This window comes from Numenius arquata, chromosome 19 (assembly GCF_964106895.1).
Source record: "Numenius arquata chromosome 19, bNumArq3.hap1.1, whole genome shotgun sequence".
Lineage (NCBI taxonomy): Eukaryota > Metazoa > Chordata > Aves > Charadriiformes > Scolopacidae > Numenius > Numenius arquata.
In genome coordinates, this window is record NC_133594.1 from 1,837,982 (window position 1) to 1,861,549 (window position 23,568).

Consider the following 23,568-nt stretch of genomic DNA (forward strand, 5'->3'; position numbering starts at 1 on the left):
AGAGATGCTGGAAGGAGCCCAGGAGCAGCCCCAGAGCCACTGTGAGGAGCCCCTGAGCATCAGGAGTGACCACAGAGGACCCTGGGCAGCTCCAGGAGACCCTGGGAGAGACCTTCATCAGCCCCAGAGATGCCCAGGCATGACTAGGACACACGCATGGTTTATCTTCCATATTCAAAGCCAGAACGCAGGAGGTTTATGCAGTTTACTTCGAGATAGCTGAGTAATGCAAAGGCATCAGGGTCCACATTTATCCCACCTAATTATAGACATTGATTTGAATAGCTAACTCTGGGCTGCAGTCATAGCAGAGGCAGTGGAAAGGGATGGCTCGCCCCGCTCCCGCTCTGAACAGCCCTCTGATGATGCCTTTCTGTTCTCTCTAAAGGTGTTTGAGGTGACCAAATCCAAAATCTCAGTATCATTTAAGTATCCAAGGCAGCTGGGATGAATCCGGATCAGACTTGCTTAAGATTTCATACAAGGCAATCAGTAAAGACAGCTTTTCCTCCAGGATGTGATGCCATCTCTTCAGAGTAACATAAAAAATGGATACTGTCTTCTCTCTGCTTCAGGAGATGGAATCGCCTGTGGTTTGCTCTTTAGGAAAATCCATTCAGCATAAATTCTCATCGAGGTGTGCTCAGAACAGCATTAACAAGTATCTGTGCTTGTGGAGCCCTAGAAAACCATCCCAAAAATGGAGCAGGAGGAGCCGCTGCAGGGCTAGTCGGGGGGTTGCTGGTACAAGTGCTGCTGTATTCAATGCAGGTACAGGGTGTTTTTTTCAGCCAGGGCCAGAAAGCGAAGGGCTGTGCATCAGTGGCAGATCTATTTCCTTACTTTGTTAGAAATCACAAGCCTTTGTAGCTGGTGCTTCTCACAGCTCGTGCTTCAGCTCACTCTGCCTTTAATGTTTGGGAAGCTGTTTGGTATCATGTGGAGTGAGAAATGGTTGCCACCCCCAGCGTTCCCAGTGGCACCAAGAAGTGGAAATACTCTGCTTGGTTAAGGTTTCCAATATCTTATCTCCAAAATGCTAGCAGGATTGCGCCCAGCAGAGCAGGGGATGGTACCCCTTGGGGTAGCTAAAACTTTGCACCTGTGATTGAGCTTCCAGAGGTTTCCCTGGGAGAAGCCACCTGAAGATCCATGGGTTAGGAGGCATTTCAAATTATTCATGCAACATTTATTTTTTTCTAATTCTTTCCCAGTCAGCTAGTACTTCTGTTCTTAGCTACATGCAGATCCACAGGAAATGACAATTCTATTTTAAATATTTTTGCATTTTTTAAATTAAAGTAAAATGCCAGTACTTCTAAGATCTCTGTGAGGAGGAACACAGCCAAGCTGCCAGGAATCTCCATGGAGAGCTGCTGGAGCTGCCGACCATCTTAGCCCTGCGACTTCTAATGCCGTGGCAGCCCAGCAACCTAATTAACGCGTACCAGAAGGTGAGCTGGCAAGTAACAAGGCAGGTTTCTGCCAGAACCTTGTCTCACATGAAGCATTCCTTCAAAGGCAAACCATCTGTACGCTGACAATTGGGCAAATTCTGGGAGAAAAAAATTGCACATTCCACGGTCCTGCCTGAACAAAATGCTTAAATGTGTTTTTATTGTTGTTGGTTTAGTGGGCAGCCGGCACAGAGCCGCTGCTGCAGATTCCTGGGACAGGGAAGTGGGGAGAAGTTGGAAATCTATTGGGACAGCAGGGAAGGGAACAGCTCAACCAAGGTGGGGAGGTACGTGGCTCCCACATCATGTTTTCATTGAAGACATCTATTTTATCTGGTATTTGATTTCTTTGAAAGCTCTCCTCAAACCCTGCTGCCATTGACGAGCAAGGAGGTTTCACCTCATTTAGGTGCTTCTAAATTTGCCATCTGTAAGTTTGCTGTGTCAATTAATGGCTGTAACAGGGATACTGGAAAACATTAGGGGCTGCTGTTACCAGGCCAAAGTCTCTGGGTTGGATCCAAATAAATACATGGTGAAGTTGGAAATTGCATTTCTGTTTTGTTAAACTATTTATTAGTTATTTTTTAACTTTTAATCGCAATTGTTTATGTTTTGGGATTTTTTAACTAGCTGTACTGCTTTCAGCATGGAAACAGATTTTAGTGAGAATACAGTTGGTTTGAGCAGAGTGGGGAGATACTTTCTTTAACTTTTGAGCATTGCGTTCCCCTTTTACTGAACCAGTGTTCTTTACGTACTATGGGATGTACAGAGACAATCCCTCCCCTCGGCAGGCAGACAGACAGACAACGGCAATAATTCTTCTCTTGATGCTTAACCAGCAAGAGAACAGTCCCTGTTTCTGAAATAGCATCCTAGTCTAAACTGAGCTGAGTACCTGGGGCTGGGATGATGTTGGGGCTGGCAGGAGCCCAAACAGAGATCGCAGAACTCATCTGGTTTTATAGGTAAAAATCCAAAGCCCTGAGTTCAAGAGAAGGAGACTGCAGAACGCATGTGGGTGGAAGCCTCCCTCCAGAACTGAAGAGCTTTCGGTGTTGGGGTCGTTCCAGGTTTATGGTAACACTGAAATATGGCATGGGCATGTGCAGACCTTTTGTCATTCTCATCTCTCTGATTGGAATTTCTAAGAATAAACAACACTTTGTTTTCTAGAAATTATTGCTCCTGAGAGACTGAAGTTGCTGAAGGTGAGGGGCTGCTTCCAGAGCCCGGTGAGGGAGAGGTGCAGTTGTGGGATTCCTGCTGTGGAGAAACAGGACCAGCTGAAGGGGATCAAGCCATGGGTCCATCCAGGGCAGTATCATGTCTCTAATTATCAGCAGCAGTTACCAAAGAATAGGGCAAACATAAACAGATGTGGCCAGTTGTTCAGGAAATTCTTTAGCCACAAGCAATTTTTTGTTTAATAGCCCCAATGGGTTATTACGAATTTATCTAATCACCTTTTGCAGCCATGTAAACTTTTGGCATAAACAACCTCCTGTCATGCTGAGTCCCAGGGTTTAACCACAAGCTGTGTGGAAGAAGAGCTCCTTCCATTTGGTTTGATGGTTCCTGCGGAGCTCCTCGGTTCAGAAGAAGGCCATGAGCCTGTCACTTCAAAGGTTGCCCTCAAGAGAGTCCTAAACATTGTCAGTGATTACCATGAAACGGAAGGTAATACTAAACCAGTGTTTACTGGATGTAAGGTTCAGCATTAATTGGCAGTTTATATCTCCTTCAGGGTTAAAACCAGTGAACTTTGAATGCTGTTCCCATAAAGTTTCCCTTGTTCAGCACTGCAGCTCCACTGCTGTACATTGTCCAGTGATAAGCCCTATAGGTATCGCTTTCTTTCACTCAGGATATTTGTTTCTCTGGAGAATTTCCACCAAGAAGTGGTGACTAATTCGATCATGAGGTGAGCATATGGTGACACCCCCTGTTGTGAACAAAAATAAGCCTTCCTTCACACAAAAGTTGATTTTATCATCCCTCTGTCTCTCTCAAACCTCGTCTTCTTCACTCCCAGTGCAATCCTCTTCCTATTAGCGATTATTCTTTCTCCCTCTTGTTTCCAAAAAAGCCTTTGCGATACTCCATGCTAGTGCCCACCTCCCTGCATAGAGGTCTTCCTCCGGTAATACCACGGCTTCTTAAATCACTGATTAGAGCTGGTTTCACATCCCACACAGAGAGAGCTTCCATACTGCAGCGTGTCTTTCATTTAGAGTCTCCTTGACAAGTTTCCAGACAAGCCTGCTTGCTAATTTATGTGATTTGTGGTGGGACCAGCTACTAGCTGTGCTGGAGATTTCCTGAGGCTTAAGGTGCTGTCCTGCCAGCCTCCCTCTTGTGACTAATCCCTGTCATTACACACTCAGGGGAGCCACAGTTTACTCTCTGTGTTTATCTGACTTGAACAAGGGATGTAAAAGCATCCTACTGCAGGTAGGCTCTGAATTTCTCTGGTGGAAACCAGGTCAAAGACACCTCTTTGCATGGTCTCCTCTGTGTAGGAGTATACAGTGATGTTTGCACTTGCAGAGCATCCAAACGCTTTGACTTGCCTGGGTTTGATGGCATTATGAAAGGACTTTTATATTAAGAGAGTTGTGGCAAAAATTGGGGTTTTACTGATCCCAGTATTCATTTGGGCTTGTTCTTCTGATTGCATTTCCGACTACTTCAGTGTGTTCTGAATTAGCTCTTGAAGTAGGAGTGACAGTCCACGAGGTAGGATATAAACATCATATGGCTTCCTACTTCTCTGGAAGATATTTGGATACATAGGCATGGTATAAGAACAAAATAAAAATGTACTGATCGATCTCTAAATCCAGCCATCCTAAAGGCATTCCTTGTATGTTCTGCTGGAGTTGCTCCACCAGTGGTTGTGGGTTTCAAGTTATTTCATTATTGTAACAGCCCCAAACAACTGAAATGAGTGCAAGTCCCTGGTGCTGTACATTGTTTCTACACTTGCTATTCCAGAGGCCTCCTTCCCTTAACCACTGAACTGGGTATCTCCACAGGGAGGACAGTATCTCAAAGAGGGAAGGAGTAATCACTGCATTACTGATGGGAAGCTGAAGCTCAGCCATATGACAAGTTTTCACTGAATTTCACTGAATTTTTAGAGTTAGAAGGGACCATAAAGATCATCTAGTCCAACTCCCCTGCTGAAGCAGGATTGCCCAGAGCATGTCAGAGCATGTTACTCAGGAGCATCCAGGCGGGTCTTGAAAATCTCCAGAGACGGGGACTCCACAACCTCCCTGGGCAGCCTGTTCCAGGGCTCTGGCACCCTCACTGGGAAGAAGTTTTTTCTCATATTTGAGTGGAACCTCCTGTGTTCCAGCTTGTGCCCGTTGCCCCTCGTCCTCTCACTGGCAACCACTGAAAAGAGTCTGGCTCCCTCCTCCTTCAACCCACCCTTTAGATACTTGGAAGCGTTCATAAGGTCTCCCCTCAACCTTCTCTTCTCCAGGCTAAAGAGTCCCAGCTCTCTCAGCCTTTCTTCATAAGGGAGATGCTCCAATCCTTGAATCATCCTCGTTGCCCTTTTGCAAAGTCCTTGAAGCATGCGTGACCTTCTCATGATGCCAAGATAAGGTAGGTGACAGCACCTGGTGGAGAGCCCTGCTCTGTGAAATCCCAGTGAACTAATTCATCCATAAGTGTCCTGTGAAATACCTGTATCTCAAAAAGCAGCCCCGCCTCGGGTTATCTACAGTTATCTACAGTTATCTACAGCCCCGCCTCGGGTACAGCAGGTACCAAGAGGGAGGAGAGGACTCAGTTTAGGTCTCTCTTCTACAACCACATGGAGCCTGGGTGTGTCAGAATAGGAAGAAAGAAGAGCTCTGGTCCTGTGGCGGTGAACTTTGTACTGCAGAATGGGACCGCAGGCAATAAACTATTATTTCTCTCAATTTTCATGAGGATTCATTGGCACAACCCAGATGGGGTGTACTGGTTGGGAATCCATGATGCTTTGGAAGTGGTATAAACTGGAAGAAAGACAGGAGCCTCCTACAAACATGCTGAAATGACATTTAGGCCGCTCTAGCCAGCAGCAGGTCAGCTAACCTATTGTGTTTCTGGAGCTAAAATAGAGAAAGTGTTTCTGGTGTCAGTTTTTTATGTCTAGTACTTTAGATTTCCTTCTTATTGATGCTTGCTGATGGCAGCAGAACTGCCGTTACATGTCAGCAGACATTATCTGTCAGAAGAGCTCTCCCATGGTCCAGCCCCAGTGAGAAACGAGGGAGCTATGCATAAACATAAAGAATTTATGGACAGTTAGAAAATCCTCATTATTAATCATTTCCACAATTGCAGTGTAACCAAAGGCCTGCAAGCATCTTTGTTTCAAAGTGAGTGAGTTAATCTAGAATCTCCTTTTAAGTAGATTTCTGCTGTCCAGGTAATCTGGGGATTAATTCTGCAAATTTACATAGTGCTGACATGAAGGAGCTGCTTCCATAGAGAACAGGGAGAAAGGAATACATTACTTAGTTTCCATTAGTCTCTCAGGTTCCCACTTTGCTGGTTTTTGCCTTTTTTAGGACTAAAAACACTCTTCAGGGATTTTAAAATACCAATCAGCTCACTGCCTAGTAAATACATCTGTAAGTGTTTCTTTTTTCTGCCAGATGGAAAGAGAATCATAGAATGGTTCAGGTTGGAAGGGAGCTTCAAAGACCACCCAGCTTCACCCCCTGCCCTGGGCAGGGACACCTCCCACCAGACCAGGTTGATCAAAGCCCCCTCCAACCTGGCCTTGAAGCCCTCCAGGGATGGGGCAGCCACAGCTTCTCTGGGCAACCTGGGCCAGGGTCTCACCACCCTCACAGCTAAGAATTCCTTCCTGAGCTCTCATCTCAATCTCCCCTCTTTCAGTTTGAACCCATTACCCCTCATCCTATCACTACATGCCCTTGTAAAAAGTCCCTCCCCATCTCTCCTGGAAGAGCCCGTTTAGGGACAGGAAGGGGCTCTAAGGTGTCCCTGGAACTTTCTCTTCTCTGGGCCAAACACCCCCAACTCTCTCATCCTGTCCTCACAGCAGAGGGGCTCCAGCCCTTGGAGCATCTCCATGGCCTCCTCTGGCCCCGCTCCAACAGGTCCATGTCCTTCCTGTGCTGAGGAAGCTGAATCTTTCCTGGAGCTGCTGGGGGCTGCAGCCTGAGACGGACAGCACAGTAGTTATATGAGAACACATATGCACAGCAGCTTTTAGCTCAAGAGTTTAGGTTCTGCTCTAAATCAAGCAGTTGTGGGTTGTCTTCGCATTGCGGAGCAGTGGCTGGATGTCAAATGTTGGCTCAAGTGTCATGGATTTAATGGGGCAAGTTAGGCCACCTGTACGTGCCATCACTCAATACAGCCCAGTGGCAAATGAGACACAAAACCAAAGTGTCAGGAGGACATGCTGAGCTTCTGGCCTAATTGCTCACTTCTTATCTGCATGGAAGTCCCAAAGCTTCTAAACAAGAGCTTGGAGAAGTTCCAGCCAACGTCCTTTTCTCTTGGAGCCTGTGATCTAGTATTCAAATCAAGAGGGTGTAATGACTGAGCTGGTCAGAACACCTGGGCTCCTGGGGTTCCTGGCATCTCTCTGGCTTATTTCCATTTGTGACAGTGGCAGGATTCTTCTTGGGCCGGTCACAAATCTCAGCCAGGAGTGCCACAGTTCTCCTGCGTGCTGACAGGTCAAAGAGCCAGGGCCGTGTCTAATGATTGCATTTCCAGCTGTGGGAGGAATGAAGTCTCAGGAATTTCCCCGATATCGCTGACTCCCTGATAACCTCTTTCTTTTTTTTCTATGCAGGCTTGCCTGAATCCCTCCTACCTTCTTCAGATGGTTTCAGCAAAGAACACATCAAAGATGTAGACACGTCTCTCATCAACTAAATAGCAGCAGCCAGGTTATCTGAAGTCATTTTCTTTCTGCCTGCCACTGGGAAGAAAGTGCCTTCAGGGGTTCTCATTGTGTACCCCGAAAGTACACAGCTCTTGAGTAAACAGGGGCAAAATCAGCATCCCCCATCCTCCTCACTGAAACCCTCTGTATTCACAATAGCACCCCTGCTTTGATCTCTTGCCAAGAATAACACAGACAGTCTATTAAAATATCTTTAATAACATGATATAATTAAAAATATCTAACGTGTAACTCAAAGAAATGAATATGAAGCTTGTTTAAATCTGTTTCCGCACCCTTCCAAACTTGACCGACAGGTTCCAAACCTTCATTAATTGGCCTGAAAATTTATGAATACCCCAATATTATGGGGGATGCGAGGTGTTCTATATATTAGTTGGGAGCACAAGTAATTAATAACCAAATTTGAAAGGAGTTGGGTGACATGGTAGCTTTAAAAATCCTGCAAGGCACATCACTGCATCTGTGAGCATTTAAATTTCTGTTTAAAGTGGTCTGAAATGAGTAGGAGACACTTGTCCCTTGGGCTTTTAACAGCCTGTGTGTTTAAGTCTCTGAAGCAACTGGAGAAGTGAACTCTCAATGCTTTAGTCCAAGGACAGTCTTAGTCTGAATCCATCCCTTTTCCCCTTGCCACAATAGCATGAGGAATTTGTACAGCACCTGATCTTTTAGGCGAGCAGAGCAGACCAGAGGAGCTGGAATGACGGCCAAGTGCCAGAGGAAGCCTGACTATTAGATTATAAAGTAACTCTGGTCACAATCTAATATGAAAGTCATTGGACTGGCAATTAGGGAAGCTTCTGTTCCTGGGCCTGCTCTTGCCTAAAGGACAATATTAGCTGAGATTCTTCAGAGTCAGCGAGACAAGCAGTTCAGTGCAAACGAACAAAGTGGGGAACTTCAGCACAGCATGCACCCGATTCTAGTAGATGTGAAATGAAATGTGTTAATTTAAGTTCTGCTTAAAGAGTTTAAATTGGCAATTTTAACCTTGTGTTGCCATGAGTCAGCTGAGGGGAACTCAGCTGCACCTCTGTCCCCTTTGTTTCTCCCTTGATGCTCTGTTGTAGGGTCCGAGACCACGTTGATCCTACATGTTGTAGGGTCCAAGACCAAAACCTACTGCTTTTCAAGGACTCTTGGTCAGTCGGAGCATTTGCTGGAAGGGGTGCATGGATACTGCTGCTGAGGTGGAAGAACAGACAGATCAGTAGTAGCTGGCAGAAAATACCTCCTTTCTTCCCTAGAACACAGTAAGTTGTTGGCTGTTATATTCTGATTATATTTTAATACTGTTCCAGTCTTCACTAGTGGCGATACTGCAGGTATCATCCCTCTTGTGGGCACAGAAGAGGACAGAGCACCTTTTTCAGACACCACCTCTCCTGATTAGACAGCATTATTCAATATTAACTTTATAATAGCTCAGGGCCTGCCTGCTCAAAGGCATCGTTTCATTAGGCTGACGTGAGCAATTTCAGCCACAGCCCGAGCAAGATCTGCGCAGGCTGTTCTCTTGGGCATTTGAATGTTTGCTTGCCATCCACCGGGAAGCACAGGCCTCCTGCCGAGGATCCGTTGTCTCAAAGTACGGTAGTGCAAGTGTTAGCGAGTTGAAATAAGGCACTGAGGCTCTGGGAGTCCTGCAGGAAAATCACTTCCATCCCCCAGTGACTTACACCTGTGTGATTTCTGTCTGTACCCTGTTACTCTGGCAAGAGCATCGAGTCCCAGAATGACGGTCAGTTGTCATCAAAAACACTGCTGTTCCTGTTACTCAGGCTGTTCTCCTTGACCATCACTCGGTATGAGATGCGCATGAAAGAGCCAGTGAGCAGCGTGACAAAGAGGATGAGGAGCAAAGACCAGACCCCTGGTTCAATCCCCTTGAGGAAGCTTGAGCTGTCGTGGGGGATGGTGTTGGTGAGGCTGAGCAGGTACCCAAGAGTCCAGCCAGACGTTGTATCACCCATCTATTGAAATACAAAGGAGAAGAGGTAAGAAGAGAAGGAGACAGCCTGGACTCCAGCTGCGTTTCTGTGCATAGGCCCAAGGCCTGTGAGTTATTTGAGTTATTTGAGATTGATCCAAGAATTAGGCTCAAAATGAGGAGCTCTCCCACTATCAGTGCCCTGAGTGTACTAATTGGCCTTAATTGCCCTGACAAGTCTCACCTGGCACTTCCACCCACCCCCTCTGCCCATAGGCCTGGGAGCTCCATTTAAGCCCTGGCTTGGGCAGCCATCTTTTTCTTAAGCTGTGCTGTAGGTGTGTGCTGTTCCTTCTCCTGCTGACTGGCTGGTGTCCCCAGATCGACCTGGGGTCTACGTTGTGGGTACTTCTGTTTCTGGCCCTGTTGCCTGGTTGAACCTCAGACCTATGTTGCAGGTAGCTTGCCTCTGGCTTTCCAGAGTGGACTCCCCGGATGGACCCTGGACCCGCCTCATTACCTCACCTTGGCCTGATCATCACCACGTGGCTGGCTGAACTGCTGTCACTGATGTGACCCTGCTCAGTGGGACATCACCTTGCTGGTGAGTTGTGAAGAGGTCTGGGAACAGGCTGTCTTTTCTTTTGTGAAGGGGAGGGCTTGAATCAAATCCTCTTTTCCTCAGGGGCTGCAGATCCTGAAGCAATTTCAGGCCTTATAAGCTCGTTATAAACCCTCACTAGTATAAAGGTGATTGCAGAGAGGTAGGGCAGCATCTTTTGGCTCAGGAAGTATTATCAGCTATTTGTTGTTAAGTGGTGATCAAGCCATACTTCTTTCCCTGTTGGGCACAGACTCTTAAAGATGGTATTGCTTCAGATGAGGTTTTGACCCATCTCTTTTTTAGTGGGGACGAGTGTGATCTCTAGGTCTCTGACACTGGTTTTCTTGCTTATCACAATTGCTCTGGGCAATCCTGCTTCGGCGGGGGAGTTGGACTAGATGATCTTTATGGTCCCTTCCAACTCTAAAAAATTCAGTGAAAATTCAGTGAAATTGTGAATTTATTTTGCAAAAACATATTGCTGGAGAAACCTAGCTGGGGAGGGCTTGTAGGAGTGGAGATGGGCTGGCGTTACTGAAACCAGCTCTCCCTTCTAACTGGAAATGCCACTGACCTTCTGGAACGCAGTCCAAACGGACCCATCAAAGTCAACGTATCCCTTCGTACTGAGGTGAAAGATGAAGGCAGACACAAGGCAGTAATCAGCAAGTGTATCCAGGCTTCTTTGGGACTCCTTGACCAGCTGGTACCATTTCCAAAAGAAGATGGGGGGGAAAAAGAAAAGTAGTAAATATTCAATAGCTGAATTTCAGGTCTGCTATAACCTCTCCTCTCCTGCTCTGGGACTGACTGTGTGACTGGAGGAGGGGGCTGTGTCCCATGCAGGCTGAATCCATGTTTCCTGCACCCACTGGGCTGTGGTCTGGGAACCAGTGTTATCTCTTAGTGCCTCTGTCCCCATCTTATTAGAGACCAGGCAGTTTCAGGTCTCCTCCAGGTGAACTGCTTGGTATGATTCTCTGTTCTCTAATTAGGCTGAGCTAATGCTGTAGCCTTTCTCTCAATAGGAGCACTAACAAGATCTTTCTCTTCTATCCGGAAGAGAAGGCTTTAGGGAACAGCTTATGGGCTTTGCTGCCCCATCAGCAAACCCTGTAGAAACTCTCCAATTTGAATGTTACTGTGGGTGCTAGGTCAGTGTAGGTGCAAGTGAGGGTGACCTCACAAGCCATTAACTGAGAGAAAGAACTTAAATTTCCCCAGGTTTGGTCTCTGTGAGCCCAGGTGACATGGGAAAGCCCCTGGAGTCTGAGTGAATGTGTTCCTTGCGTCGAAGGAGAGGAGGGTACAGGAAGACCAAGGTGATGCACAGGAGGGAGCAGACAGCCTTCCTGTTTACTCCTTAATATGCAGTAAATAATACTTGTGGCTTTTCATTTAACTAAGTCCAGGTGTTACCAGCCACAGCTGGGATTTGAGAGGAAGGAAAAATAAGTGAAGCCTGTTTCCTCAAAGTAAAAAAAACAAAAACAAAAAAAACCACACCACTAAAAAAACCCCAAAACAGGCAAATCCAATTTTTACCCTGAGAGAGACAGTAACTTATGGCTCTGTCAGTCTGAGCCACATGGGCTTATACAACGGACTGTTCTTTGCTTCCCTCTCTCCCTGCACACTAAGTTATTCCACAGTTACCTCTTTGATGGACATTCCACAAAGCCTTTTGACTGCCTGACCCAAGTCAGGAGAGGGTACCATTTCTCTCAGGAAGTCCGTGGCCTCGGAAATCACCTACAACAGGAGCAGAAATGATCATCAGGTTGGACTGCGCTCTGTGTCTTTGTGTTGTGTATGGTGCCTGTAGGAAAGTCAGTGGCTGTGGGGGCATGTGGGGCACGTTGCCAGGGTGCCCTGTCTGTGTGTTTGTGGTGGTGGTTACAGGGCCTCCCGTGGGTGCAAACTGGGCTGTTTCTAGCTTGCATGCAGCAGCCTTCCTGGCCCTGCCTGGCTAAGTAGGCAGGACCATATGCTCCTTGGGACCATGTCCATGGGAGGCTCTCAGGAGCAGGAAGATGGGGAGATTTCTCTAATTCCTCCCTCTGTGCTCAATTTTTCCTAGGATCTTAAGCTGGTCCTGGCTTAACAACCCAACAACTTTGGACACTAGGTTCGGGGTCTCAGATCTAAGTATGCTTGTGGTGGAGTGTGCCCAGATGTTTGCTAAGGGAGTGGCAGAGGACCTTCAGCTTCACCACAAACTTTGTTTGGGAAAACCTGCTCAAAACAGAACTCCTGATTGCCCTAAGCTGGCTCACATGAACTCCCTTATGGTGCCGTGGAGCCCCAAAGTTTGTCTCGCAAGCAGATGTTGCTGAGACATGGATGAAGAAAGCCCGACCAGAGTCACTGGTGGGAAGCTGTGGTCCATGTTTGGACAGCTTTGTGTCAATGAGGGGGACAGGACAAAGCACACGTGTACAGCATTAGCCAGAGCACTGGCCCTCTTGGCTAGCAGAGAGCAGAACATATTAATGATCAAACTGGTCCCATTTCATGGATTCTCCATACCAGTTGCCTACCCCAGTGTAAATGAGAACCCACCAGAAACCTGGTCTGGAGGGGCTTGGAAGCATTGCTGGGGGCACGCGTGAGGAAGCTGCAGGAAGAGGAAATGTTGAGCAGGTTTTGCACGAGTCTCATGCAGGCGGTGGGATTGCTGGTGCCGGTGATGTTGAAGACCTCCTCGGGACCAGGGATGTCCCATGTGTCACCACTGATAGCACAAGGCCCAGCATGCACCAATTGCCACTGCACTTCCCGGGAGTAGGAGAGGGGCCAGCAGGGATTAGACACAGTTTTAGCTCTTCGCTGATCCTAGAGAAGCAGAATAAAACAGAGACAGCAAAACAGGACATTGGCATCCCAGGGCTTCACAAAGGAAGGCAAAATGTAACACAGCAAAGAACAGTTTTCCTCTGGCATGACAATGTTGTAATTAAGCCCTCAGGCTGCAAAAGGTTTGCCAAACCTTATTCCAACTAGTCAACTGCAAGAGTGATGCAGCAGGATCCCAGCTCCCACAAAGTTCAGGGCAAGCTGCAATGCCCAGACCTGCTGTGGGAGGCTGAGGAGTCAGAATCACAGAATGATATGGGATTGGAAGGGACCTCTGTAGATCATCCAGTCCAACCCCCTGCCAGAGCAGGTTGCACAGGAACGTGTCCAGGTGGGTTTGAATGTCTCCAGAGAAGGAGACTCCACCACCTCTCTGGGCAGCCTGTTCTAGGGCTCTGCCACCCTCACAGCAAAGAAGTTCCTCCTCATGTTGAGATGGAACTTCCTATGTTCTGGTTTGAGCCCGTTACCTCTTGTCCTGTCACTAGGCACCACTGAAAAAAGACCGGCCCCATCCTCCTGACACCCACTCTTATAAGCATTGATCAGATACCCCCTCAGTCTTGTCTTCTCCAGACTAAACAGACCCAAGTCCCTCAGCCTTTCCTCATCAGAGAGATGTTCTAGTCCCCTTATCGTCTTGGTAGCCTGTTGCTGTACCCTCTCCAGCAGTTCCCTGTCCTTCTTGAACTGGGGAGCCCAGAACTGGACCCAGTGCTCCAGATGGGGCCTCACCAGGGCAAAGTAGAGGGGGAGGGTGACCTCCCTCAACCTGCTGACCCTATCCAGAGTCCCAGCCCTATCTGCTCTCCCTTAGATCAGAAATAAGATTTCAATGAATCCTGTCCTTTTTCTAGTTGCAGGAAAGAGGCTGTTCTTGTCTGCCTTCCAAATGGCTCAACCCCATAAGCATCAGTTTCTCATCTCTTGGAATTCCCCAATATAATTGTGATGAAGTGGGTCTCCATGTGGGACATTCAGGTCTCAGTAAGGGGAGGTGTGGTTAATAGGGAGGCGAGAGAATGGGCAGTGAGTAGTTGTTTATTTCTGAAAAATTCAGTTTTGGTGGAGACTAAAATGATTCCTAAATTTGCATTAGATCCTGTCACCTCCCCCTCAAATGAAACAAAGTTTGGAAGAACTGAAACACCTGCATATTTTCAAAATGCAATTTTGTTCTTTTAAAGACTGCATCAGGATTTAAGTCAGCAAGAGACACAAATACCTCAAATGGAAGGTCCCAGTTGGTTCCTGGGCGCTGCTGTTTAGGCTCCCCTCTAGGATGGAGGAGCCGTTCAGAGGAGCCAAGGGAAGTCTTTGCCTCTCTCCACTCTGAAGGTGATCTTAGTACCTCTGGAGGAGAGCAGTTTTGCTCTCGTGTCTATTAAGTAAGGAGCCAAATAGAGCCTGCAAGTAGGAAACTCTTGCATGGGTGCCTGTGTGTCTGCTTGGAGGGCATTGATTTGGGTATAGAGAGTATATTTTGCAAATGCACTGAGCTTTTTTAGATGTATGCAAATGCCCTCTATTAAAGACAGTGGCATTTTCCCTGTTAGCAGCTACCCCTTGGTGTGACTGTCATTTAGTGATGTTGTATCTAGGAACCTTGCAAATGCCCTTCTGGCAGAAACTCACCTGAATGAGTGTAGAGAGCAGGCTGCTGCGGAGCTGGTCGGTGCCGTGGCAAGGGCAGTGGCGAGTGTGCACGTCGTGCGTCTGCCCATACAGCTGCAGCCTCACTCCTTTTGGTGCCTGGTTCCCTTCTTCCACCTTGGACGTGAGCCATGCTGATGTTCTTCCCACGGACAGGACTCCTGCCATCCCCTTCCCAGAGGGGACCAACTGTCCTCGCCAGTCGTACTGACCCAAAACGAACCAGAGAGGTCAGTTCTTAAGACTTCTGCATCTGGGTCACAGTCAGATGCAAGAATTATTGCACAGAGAGAGAAGGCAGCTTTCTGGTGCAGTACAGCCCAACTTTTTTCTTTTTTCCCCACAGGACATAAGGATGCTGAACTGGTGGCTTTGGAGGGAACAGAGGAGCCATCGTACAAGTACCTCTGCGCAGAGAACTCCTCACAACCAGCGAGAGCAAACAGGGCCCACCACCCTGGATGGGTGTTGAAGGCACTGGTCTCGGGAGGTAGGAGCAGGGGAGAGAAGAGAGGGGAGTGGTGGGGAAATGGGAGGGAGATTTCCAGGTGGGCAGATATGGGCTTTAAGTGCTGCCTTGATGCTAAAGCGATCCTCCTGTCAGAAGAACCTTGTGGTTTCATCTCCTGCAGTCTTGCAGAATTGATTTGGGTAACACTGGAGTTAGCAGTACAGGAAGGAAAGCTTATGTGGGTGCAAGCTGTCCCTGGCTGGGGAAAGCTGTGCTGCTGCCAGCAGGGCTAACAACTCCCCAACCAGTGCGTGCTTGCTGCTGGTTATCAGAACTGCCTTTCACTTCACTGATGTGGAATAACTCAGTCTAATCCACCTTTCTCTCGCCCTTTGATTTCTTCTTGAGACCCTTTGGCTTGAGAAGCCATGGGTAGAGCAAGGAAACTTAAATGTATTTCTGTTTAGCAAGTGCCTTCTGAATACAGGCTAGGCCCCTGTGCTGGGGACATGGGCTGTACTCTCGCTAGTGTATCAATGAGAGGAAATTTGATGGGCTTTTGCTTTGGCAGCAAAAGACTCTGCTTCTCTGTCCACCATCGGCAGGGTGTCCCCTGGGACAGCTGGACTGCCGTGGCAATCCCCCAGCATTGCACAGAGATAGCAGCAACCTCTCTTTGACAGTGATGCTGAGCAAGAGCTGCGGGGAGTCAGGGCAGCGGAGTTCTTGTTGACACCCCAGGGCCAGGCTATGTAAGGTTATAGAATAGAATCATAGAATTGTCTTGGTTGGAAGGGACCTTTAAGATCATCAAGTCCAACCATCAACCCAACACTGACAAAGCCACCACTAACCCATGTCCCTCAGCACCACGTCTGCCCAGCTTTTAAATATGTTCAGGGATAGTGACTCCACCATTCCCTGGGCAGCCTGTTCCACTGCTTGATGACTCTTTTGGTGAAGTGGTGCTGAGTGAGAGCTGCAAGGAGTCAGGGCGGTGGAGTTCTCACTGACACCCCAGGGCCAGGCTCTGTAAGGTTACCTGTGTGAGCATCCCAGATGTGCTGCCCAGAAAGCCTCACATCTGTTAGGGCAACTGCATGGACATGTCCATGCAAGGCAATATTAGAGGTTTGATCCTTCAGTATAGTTTTAACCATCTTACATTATGTCCCCCAGAGCTGGTGTTGGATCTAACCTGCCTTCTCTAAAAGACAGCGGAAGCTGTGCTTAAGTGCTGTTTAAAGTACAGGGCTTTAATGATCCCTCCACACGTCTCTGTGGCTGTTTGCTAATGAGAGTTGTGCTCAGCTCAGTTCTGTTACCCCCCAGGCAGGATTGTCCTTTACCTTGAAGAAGTTCTCCAGGACATAGTTAACAGCAACCCAATTGAATGCTTCCTTGTCTGGACTGGACAGGATGTGTGCCCCCTGAAAGTTAAAGGGCGATGACTTCAGGGCCACAGTCAGGGCTGCAAGGAAGCCGTCAGCGAGGGTGGGACGCGTGAGACTAAACAGAAAAGAAAAAGAAAGCATGTTCGTTGTTACAGCCCCTGCAGGGCTTGCTGCTGTGCTCCTCACTTTAGATAGCAGAACGAAGACACAATGACAATCCTATTCCTGTGCTACTTCCTTCTCCCCACGCATGACATTGAGGATAACAACAGCAGAGGGATCATTTGAGCAGTTGTGCCACCATGCAAGAATTTGGGAGTTCAGTACCTTCTGCCACTGAGGGGTCCTGTGGCCTTGCCCTACTGACCTGCCTCCCTCCAGTCCTTACTTTTCCCCAGTGTCTAAAAGGAGATAAAGGTCCCAGTAATGAGGTGACATAGAACAGGGTCCACCAAAGTGTGTATGATAAGGTGGATCTTCCCACCACTGCTCCCAACCTGCTGCTGAGAAGCACCCCTGCACAGCCATCTGGGTTGTCGTGTAAACTGAAAACACTTTAACTTCCACACTGATGGATGTTTTCCCAAGCTCTAATTGTGAAGGAGACTTTACACAGACCAGTACCAGTGGCAAGACTGTCCTCATGGCTGCTTGGAGGGGACAGTATGGAGACACAGCCATGCTGTACTCCCCTCAAGTGCGTGGGGACCTGCAGAAGGTTTACCTGACTAGCAGCTTAGGGATGAAACACACTGCAGAGCAGACAAGGTGAGATGCATTTACGGAATGATCCACGTGATGTGTGCTGATCTCTGGGTGTGGGTTTGCAACATTCACTCACTTCAGCTGCCCTGTGCTGGCGGTTGCTCCCACGTAGAGGGGGGTTTGGCTGTGCTGCTCTGCCGGGATCTCTTTCTGGGCCCAGTTCAAACATTGCTTCAAGCTCTTCCCTACTTTCTGAGGAGACTCTGAGTAGTTGGAGATTCCCAGACCTGAGGACCAGGGGAAAGAATGAAATTTTCTAGGGAAAGACATGGGAGAAGTGTGAGAGCTGTTACCCAAGAGGTTGCTGTCCTTGGGCATGGTTAAAGACAGGACCTGTCACAGGCAGAATGAAGGAGTTCTTCCAGGGAGCCATCCTGCTGAAATATGGTACAGGGAGCAAAATGGCATGTGTGTGTAAATCCCAAATGGCACAAAGTGAACACAAGCTCTGCTGCTGAGCCATCCTGTAAATGACCATGTTGTTAACTGATGCTCTATCGGCCCACAGAAGAAGAAATGTGGCTGCTATAAAAAGATAAGCAAAAAGACATTGTCACGCGGATAGAGCTGAGGCTGATGTGTCAGCGCTCTCCACTTCCTCTTGTGTTGGTGGAGGTGGCTTCCGAGCCCCGTGCCTGCAAGCAAGACACTTCTGCTCCAGAGGAAGCTGGTGCTGTGCAGAGAGCAAGCCTTGACTCATCTGTCTGGCAAGATTCATTGGGGTCTGAAATGCTGGTTTTGAACTGCTACCCAGAAAGAGCCACACTTCCCCATCCTCTGCCCCCTTGCCTTCCAGGCTGTGCGACTCCCTCACCGGTGTGCTTTGTTCTCCCGGGCCCAGTATAGGGCTGAGCTTGCCCTATGGCCACTCAAAGGCTGTGACCACGCTGCCATGCAGACCAAGGACCACTACTCACATCTAGAAGAGAGACAGCTATGGTTGCTGTTTTTAAACCAGCCAGTGAACATGGCAGCAGTGAAGGGACACATATAACAAGGTTTCAGGGAGCCCTTATTGCATCTTCTGTATGTGGTTTGTGCTGCTCACAGTCTGGAAGGGCACAAACCCTCTTCCCTGCTGCTTGTGCAGCTGCCCTCCCACAGCTCACTGCTACCGAGAGTTCAGGGTTTCCCAGCATCCTGCTACAATCAGGCTTCAACATCAAAGCAAGATGGAGAGATAGGGAAGGAAAACCCCAAGCCTTAATGCATTAAACCCTTACAGCTGCTTCTAGCAGGGACAAACCGATTCAAACTAGTGAGGAAGACCCCAATATTCTCCAAAACGTGACATCTAAACCCAAACTGAACTCATGCTTGTGCATGTGGGGTTGGAATCTTCTCTGGTGTAGCTCTGTCCTGGAGCTACACCACTTTCTGCCCAGAGTACAGGAGGAGACAGAGATACCAGGAGTCACCCTGCAGCCAGATTTGTCTCTGTTCCCTGTCTCATCTGGGTGAGAAGCTCTGCCACCGATCCACATGGACATCAGGACCAGCCCCTCTGTGGACTTCCCTGCCTGTAGCAGGCCAAAAAACCTGTCCCCTGCTACTGCAGAGTGCTCTGATGTCCAGCTGTGCAGGGCTAAATCTGCCCGTGTCAAGAAGAACCAAGCTGAAAATAGGCAGCCTGTGCTTCACGATCACCACTATTTCAGCGTACTGCTAGATGATCCAGGAGCCAAGGAAATTGCAGCAATGGTCCGCGCACAGATCTCTAGGTTTCCATCCATCCCATGCCACTCCCACAGACCATGAATCAGGCACCTTACCTTGTATGGGACAGGAACTACATTCCCTGATCACCCCGGTCTTGTTTGCCTTGATGGTGGTCCACTGGTAGATGAACAGGATGGTGCGGGATGGGCCAGCATCCAGGACAATGCCATACTGGAAAAAAACCCCCAAAACATTCTAGATAAATGCCACTGTTATTGTAGGGTAGCTTGGCATTATGTAGGTACTGCCGGTGAGCCCGGAGCCTGCACTGCAGTATTTGAGTTAGCTTGTTCCCTTCAAAGAAAGGGTGAAGCCAGAAGATGAAGTGGATTCTCAGGGAACCATCTGCATTTCTGAATATACATGAGGAGCAGTAGGAGTGGAGAAACACCCAGAAATACGTCAGCCCTGCAGTGGCACGCTCTGTAGCTCTTCCTGAAACCAGGCAGAGGGCTCCTGCTGAGAGCTGAGCTGCCTGGAGCTCAGGAAAAACAGGTCCTAAAGCAGTGGGAGATGGCACTGCGCAGGCTCTTGGTTGATTCTGGGACTCAAACTGCTGCTGGATTGGTTTGCTGAAGAGATAAGGGGTTTGTGCAGGAATTGGAGTGCTGTGGCTTCTGAGCAAGCGGAGACTCCCACTCTGCCCCACTGCGGAGGTGGTGCGACATGGGCTGGGTTTGCCCCGATGCCTGCCAGACCTGTGGGAGCTGCAGTGCGCTGGGACCAACCAGCACCTTCACTGTCCAGTGCAACAGCCCTGGTTACGAGGTTACGTCTTGGCAGAAATAGCAGCAGCAAACATGAGATTTCTCAACACCTTGTCCACTGACAGTTCTCCTACTGTCCAGTGGCGAGGCCGAGGGCTTTCTTAGTCTCTTTGCAGCCCCCAGCGTCTGCTCTATTTGCTGCTGACTGAGCCTTGCTGAGCTACACCTCATGTGTGAGGTTAAGAAATGAGAGGGCACTGGGGTACCTGCAGCACAGCCCTGTTCCTGGTTTGGATGTCCCCACACTCAAAATAGCCCCAGTGCTAGCCTAAGGTCTCCTCCTCCTCCCCTATGGAGCACCTCTCCTATGATGGAGCCCCTCTGCTGTGAGGACAGGCTGAGAGAGTTGGGGGGGTTCAGCCTGGAGAAGAGAAGGCTCCGGGGAGACCTTAGAGCCCCTTCCTGTCCCTAAAGGGGCTCCAGGAAAGCTGGGGAGAGACTCTTGATCAGGGAGGGGAGCCATAGGACAAAAGGGAATGGTTTTAAACTGGAAGAGGGGAGATGTAGATGAGATCTCAATAAAGTATTCTTTGCTGTGAGGGTGGTGAGAGCCTGGCCCAGGTTGCCCAGAGAAGCTGTGGCTGCCCCATCCCTGGAGGGGTTCAAGGCCAGTTGGAGGGGACTTGGAGCAACCTGGTCTGGTGGGAGGTGTCCCTGCCCAGGGCAGGGGGTGGGACTGGATGATCTTTAGGTCCCTTCCAACCCAAACCATTCTATGATTCTATTACCTGACCTCAAACTGGGACATCTCCTACACAGACGGGAAAGGAACTTGATATCTGGGAAGTATGTGGTAGTGCGTGGTCTAAGCTGTATCTTAGAAATAGGGGTAGCTGTGACTGAGTGGGAGGAAAAACATCCTGAGAGGTTGGTGTTAACACCGTCAGAAAGGTTTTAGCACAAGACAGAGCCTGGCTGCAGCCTCTGAGTGAAGCTGGCTGCCTGCTGCCTTCCTGGGCACTCCCAGCTGCACCAGACAGCGCCCGGGCCAGGAACTGGTGGGACTGGAGCTGGAGCAGAAATGCGAAAGGAGGATGGAACTCCCTGCCCGAGCCTACTGGCACCCTCCCACAGGAGTGACAGCTCGTATTTCTCGCAGGGACATGTCAGCTGCCGCAGAAGAGGAAGAACTGAATGGTTTTGGTGGAGAAACCTGAATTTTTTTTCCTCCTTCACAAAATGAGGAGCACAAGGGAGGAGAAGGGATCACCGCATTTCTGCCGCAGCTCAGCACCAGGGAAGGGCAGAGTATGGAGCAATAAGAGGTTTTTTTGATTCAGTTCTGTTTCTGAGAGGAGTGTGGAGGAGGGGTGGTGTCTCTAAACGCACAGGTTAACCTACCTTTGATTATACCACAACGTGCCACTGATGCCACCTCAGCAGCGGGTGCACAAGAGGCAGAGCAGATGGGCATTAAGCCCCTGGTCACCGGGCAGGTCTGACCCTGCTGTATAGAGCAGGTTGGCTCTTCAGATAGAATCAAGAGAGGACAGAAGAGGAGAAGGCATGGAGGAGAAGCAGAAGTTCAGGGCCAAATTTTTTCCTGACTTTCAAGAAGGACCTAGCTCTTTCCCTCCACAGACACCGCTGGTCCCTTGCTGCTCTGGGGTAGCCCCTGCCATGGGCTGCCTCTCCTCAGCCTGTGGTGAGCATCTCTGCTGGATGACATCCAGCCTGTATCTCCCTGACCAGCCAAAGGGCTTGGCTTGTTTTCAGCTTGAAAAGCTACAGCATGTTGAAGGATGCAAACCCATCCTCATGGTCTTGATCGAGTCCCCTTCTCAGGTTGTTGTTTCGGGCTAGTAACTAACTCAGTAGCGCAATGAATGTAAAAAGCAACAAAACACACCAGGTTTTAGTTTAAATATGCGGCTTGCACAAGGAAACAAGGTTCTCCTTAAGAAGCAGCCCCGCAGACAAGGAGAAGGTCCTCTGTTTATTGCCCCGCTTGACCCCCAGCTTGGCCGCCCCTCGGGGATGCCCTTACCTTGGTCCGGAGAGGGGTGACGGGCACATCTTTAGTGGAGACGCACAGGAGCACGATGCCTGTCAGTCCTGCTACGATCACCAGCCAGGGGGGAAGGAGTTCACGCCAAGACATGAAGCGCCTTCTCCTTTTGCAAAGAGTCAAAAGAGGAAGCAGCGGAGCAGCAAACTGGCAGCGGCGGCTTTTTATAACCTTTAAAAAGAGGAGAGAGGCGGGGCCGGGGCCAGGCTCTTGACTTCAGCCCAGCCCCAAGCCACAGGGACCACAAGGAGCGCCTGGGCCCGGCTGCGATGCGTCAGGCATTTCTCCCTTCCATCGCTCCACGCAGTAAAGAAAACGACGGCTTCGTGCCCGTTCCAGTGCTGGCTTTGCAAAGGCAGCGGTGCAACCTCGAAACCGCCCCAGGCGACGGGCTGGAGGTAAACAGAAATGTGAGGTTAACTCAGCTGTGTAATAAGCAGAAAGCAGGCAAAACTCATGCGTTTGGTATGCTGCGCGTGGAAACACCAACCGGCTTGTCGCTGGGTTTACCTTATATCTGCAGGCTCCGGGGTGGACCTGGGGGGTTTCCTTCAAGCACGCGTCCATCGGTTGGGGCAGAGAGCGGATGTTCTGCTCGGTTCCTTCAGACTCCTCCTGCCTCCTCAGTCACTCTGAGGTGGCACCTGGGACAAGAGAACATCTGCACGGTTGGGTTTCCACCCGCAGGAGACTCTGGCTGCTTTGGTCTTTGGTGGTGGTGTGGGGGGAGATGGCAGGGTCTGCTCAGGTCTTTTCCCCGCAGAAGGCCAGAGTCAGTGTAGGTGCTTGCATTCCCCTTCCTGACAGCCTCCCCGTGAAAGAGAACCAACCCCCAGGGTTTACAGAACACGCACCCACTTTCTTCTTTCCGGTGCCACAAAGACACATCCCCAAAACCAGAATTTCAGAAGAAAAATGAGTTAGTCCCAGGAGAGTTGCTTCTTTCAGGCTGTCCCCATCTGCCTCCCAGTGACTAGGTCTAGGAATAAAAGTGCAACTTCTCTAAAGAAATATTTTGGTTTGTGTGAGCTGGACCATCTCTTGGCAAGGCCATCTTGTCCCCACCAGAGGGCTTCACCAGCCAGGCCTCTGCAGAGCTAAAGGAATGACACCTTCTTGGTGTTGCAGGGGTATTTGTTGACACATCTCTCTGTCTTAGAGTTGTTTTAAGCAAAGTGCCAGAATTCCCTCATCTTCCTGCAGAGTTTAGACTCCAGTTGAGATTTTCCTGGTCAGCAACTAGAATGTGTCTGCAGATGTCCTGTAGTGACAGGACAAGGGGCAGGGGTTTTAAGCTGAAAGAGGGGAGTTTTAGATTGGACATGAGGGACTTAGGATGAGGGTGGTGAGATGCTGGCCCAGGTTGCCCAGAGAAGCTGTGGCTGCCCCATCCCTGGAGGGGTTCAAGGCCAGGTTGGAGGCAGCTTTGATCAACCTGATCTGGTGGGAGGTGTCCCTGCCCAGGGCAGGGGGGTGGCACTGGATGATCTTTAAGGTCCCTTCCAACTTGAACCGTTCTATGATTCTTTGTTTTGCTTACACTTGGACTGACAGTGCTCTGCTTTGCAAAGGGGACAGGACAAAACTTAATGTTGTCAGAGTGCTGAGAATCCTCCTTGTCCCTGCTCTTGTGCCTGCCCTGGGGGACAGGCAGGCTTTCAGGTGCTTTGCTGGGAAGGATTTGTGCAGCGTTCATCTTGCTGCAGCGCTTCAAACAAAACAGGAGCCCCAGGCATCCTCCTGGCTCAAAGAAATGCTGCACATGGGATGGGTGGAGTGGCTGAGGGTTGGCTGATGGCTCATGCCCATGAGCTTGTACCAGTAGTTTATACCAATATCCCGATATATCATCAGCACCTAAGGATATCCAGCAGGGATATCCTGCCAGGAGCTGCCAGATCCTGCCATGGTCAGGCCAGTCCTGCTTTGCTCCACCAGCAGAGCAGCGTCCACTTTGAGCCGTGTGGGGGTTGCTTTTCCATCTGGGACACGGAGAGGGAAAATG

At 49.3% G+C, this 23,568-nt stretch overlaps 1 protein-coding gene across 1 annotated transcript; it reads right to left on the reverse strand.

Moving 5' to 3' along the window:
* Nucleotides 1-9,158: 9,158 nt before the first annotated feature.
* On the reverse strand, nt 9,159-21,656 carry LOC141473614 (ectonucleoside triphosphate diphosphohydrolase 2-like). The gene is made up of 9 exons (XM_074161186.1): nt 21,543-21,656; nt 18,842-18,959; nt 17,146-17,296; nt 16,260-16,419; nt 14,442-14,666; nt 12,513-12,785; nt 11,607-11,702; nt 10,525-10,653; nt 9,159-9,389 (listed from the first exon to the last, which is right to left on the reverse strand). The coding sequence occupies exons 1-9, from the start codon at nt 21,654-21,656 to the stop codon at nt 9,159-9,161; spliced, it is 1,497 nt and encodes a 498-aa protein (XP_074017287.1).
* Between the last annotated feature and the right edge of the window lie 1,912 nt (nt 21,657-23,568).

Excerpts from the sequence above, each read along its gene's own strand:
- LOC141473614 (XM_074161186.1), bottom strand. The coding sequence starts at position 21,656 with ATGTCTTGGCGTGAACTCCTTCCCCCCTGGCTGGTGATCGTAGCAGGA. Across the intron at positions 14,667-16,259 it reads TCCTGGAGAACTTCTTCAAG|TACGACTGGCGAGGACAGTT; the intron begins GTAAAGGACAAT and ends GTTTTGGGTCAG. Across the intron at positions 11,703-12,512 it reads CCCTCCAGACCAGGTTTCTG|GTGATTTCCGAGGCCACGGA; the intron begins GTGGGTTCTCAT and ends CTCCTGTTGTAG.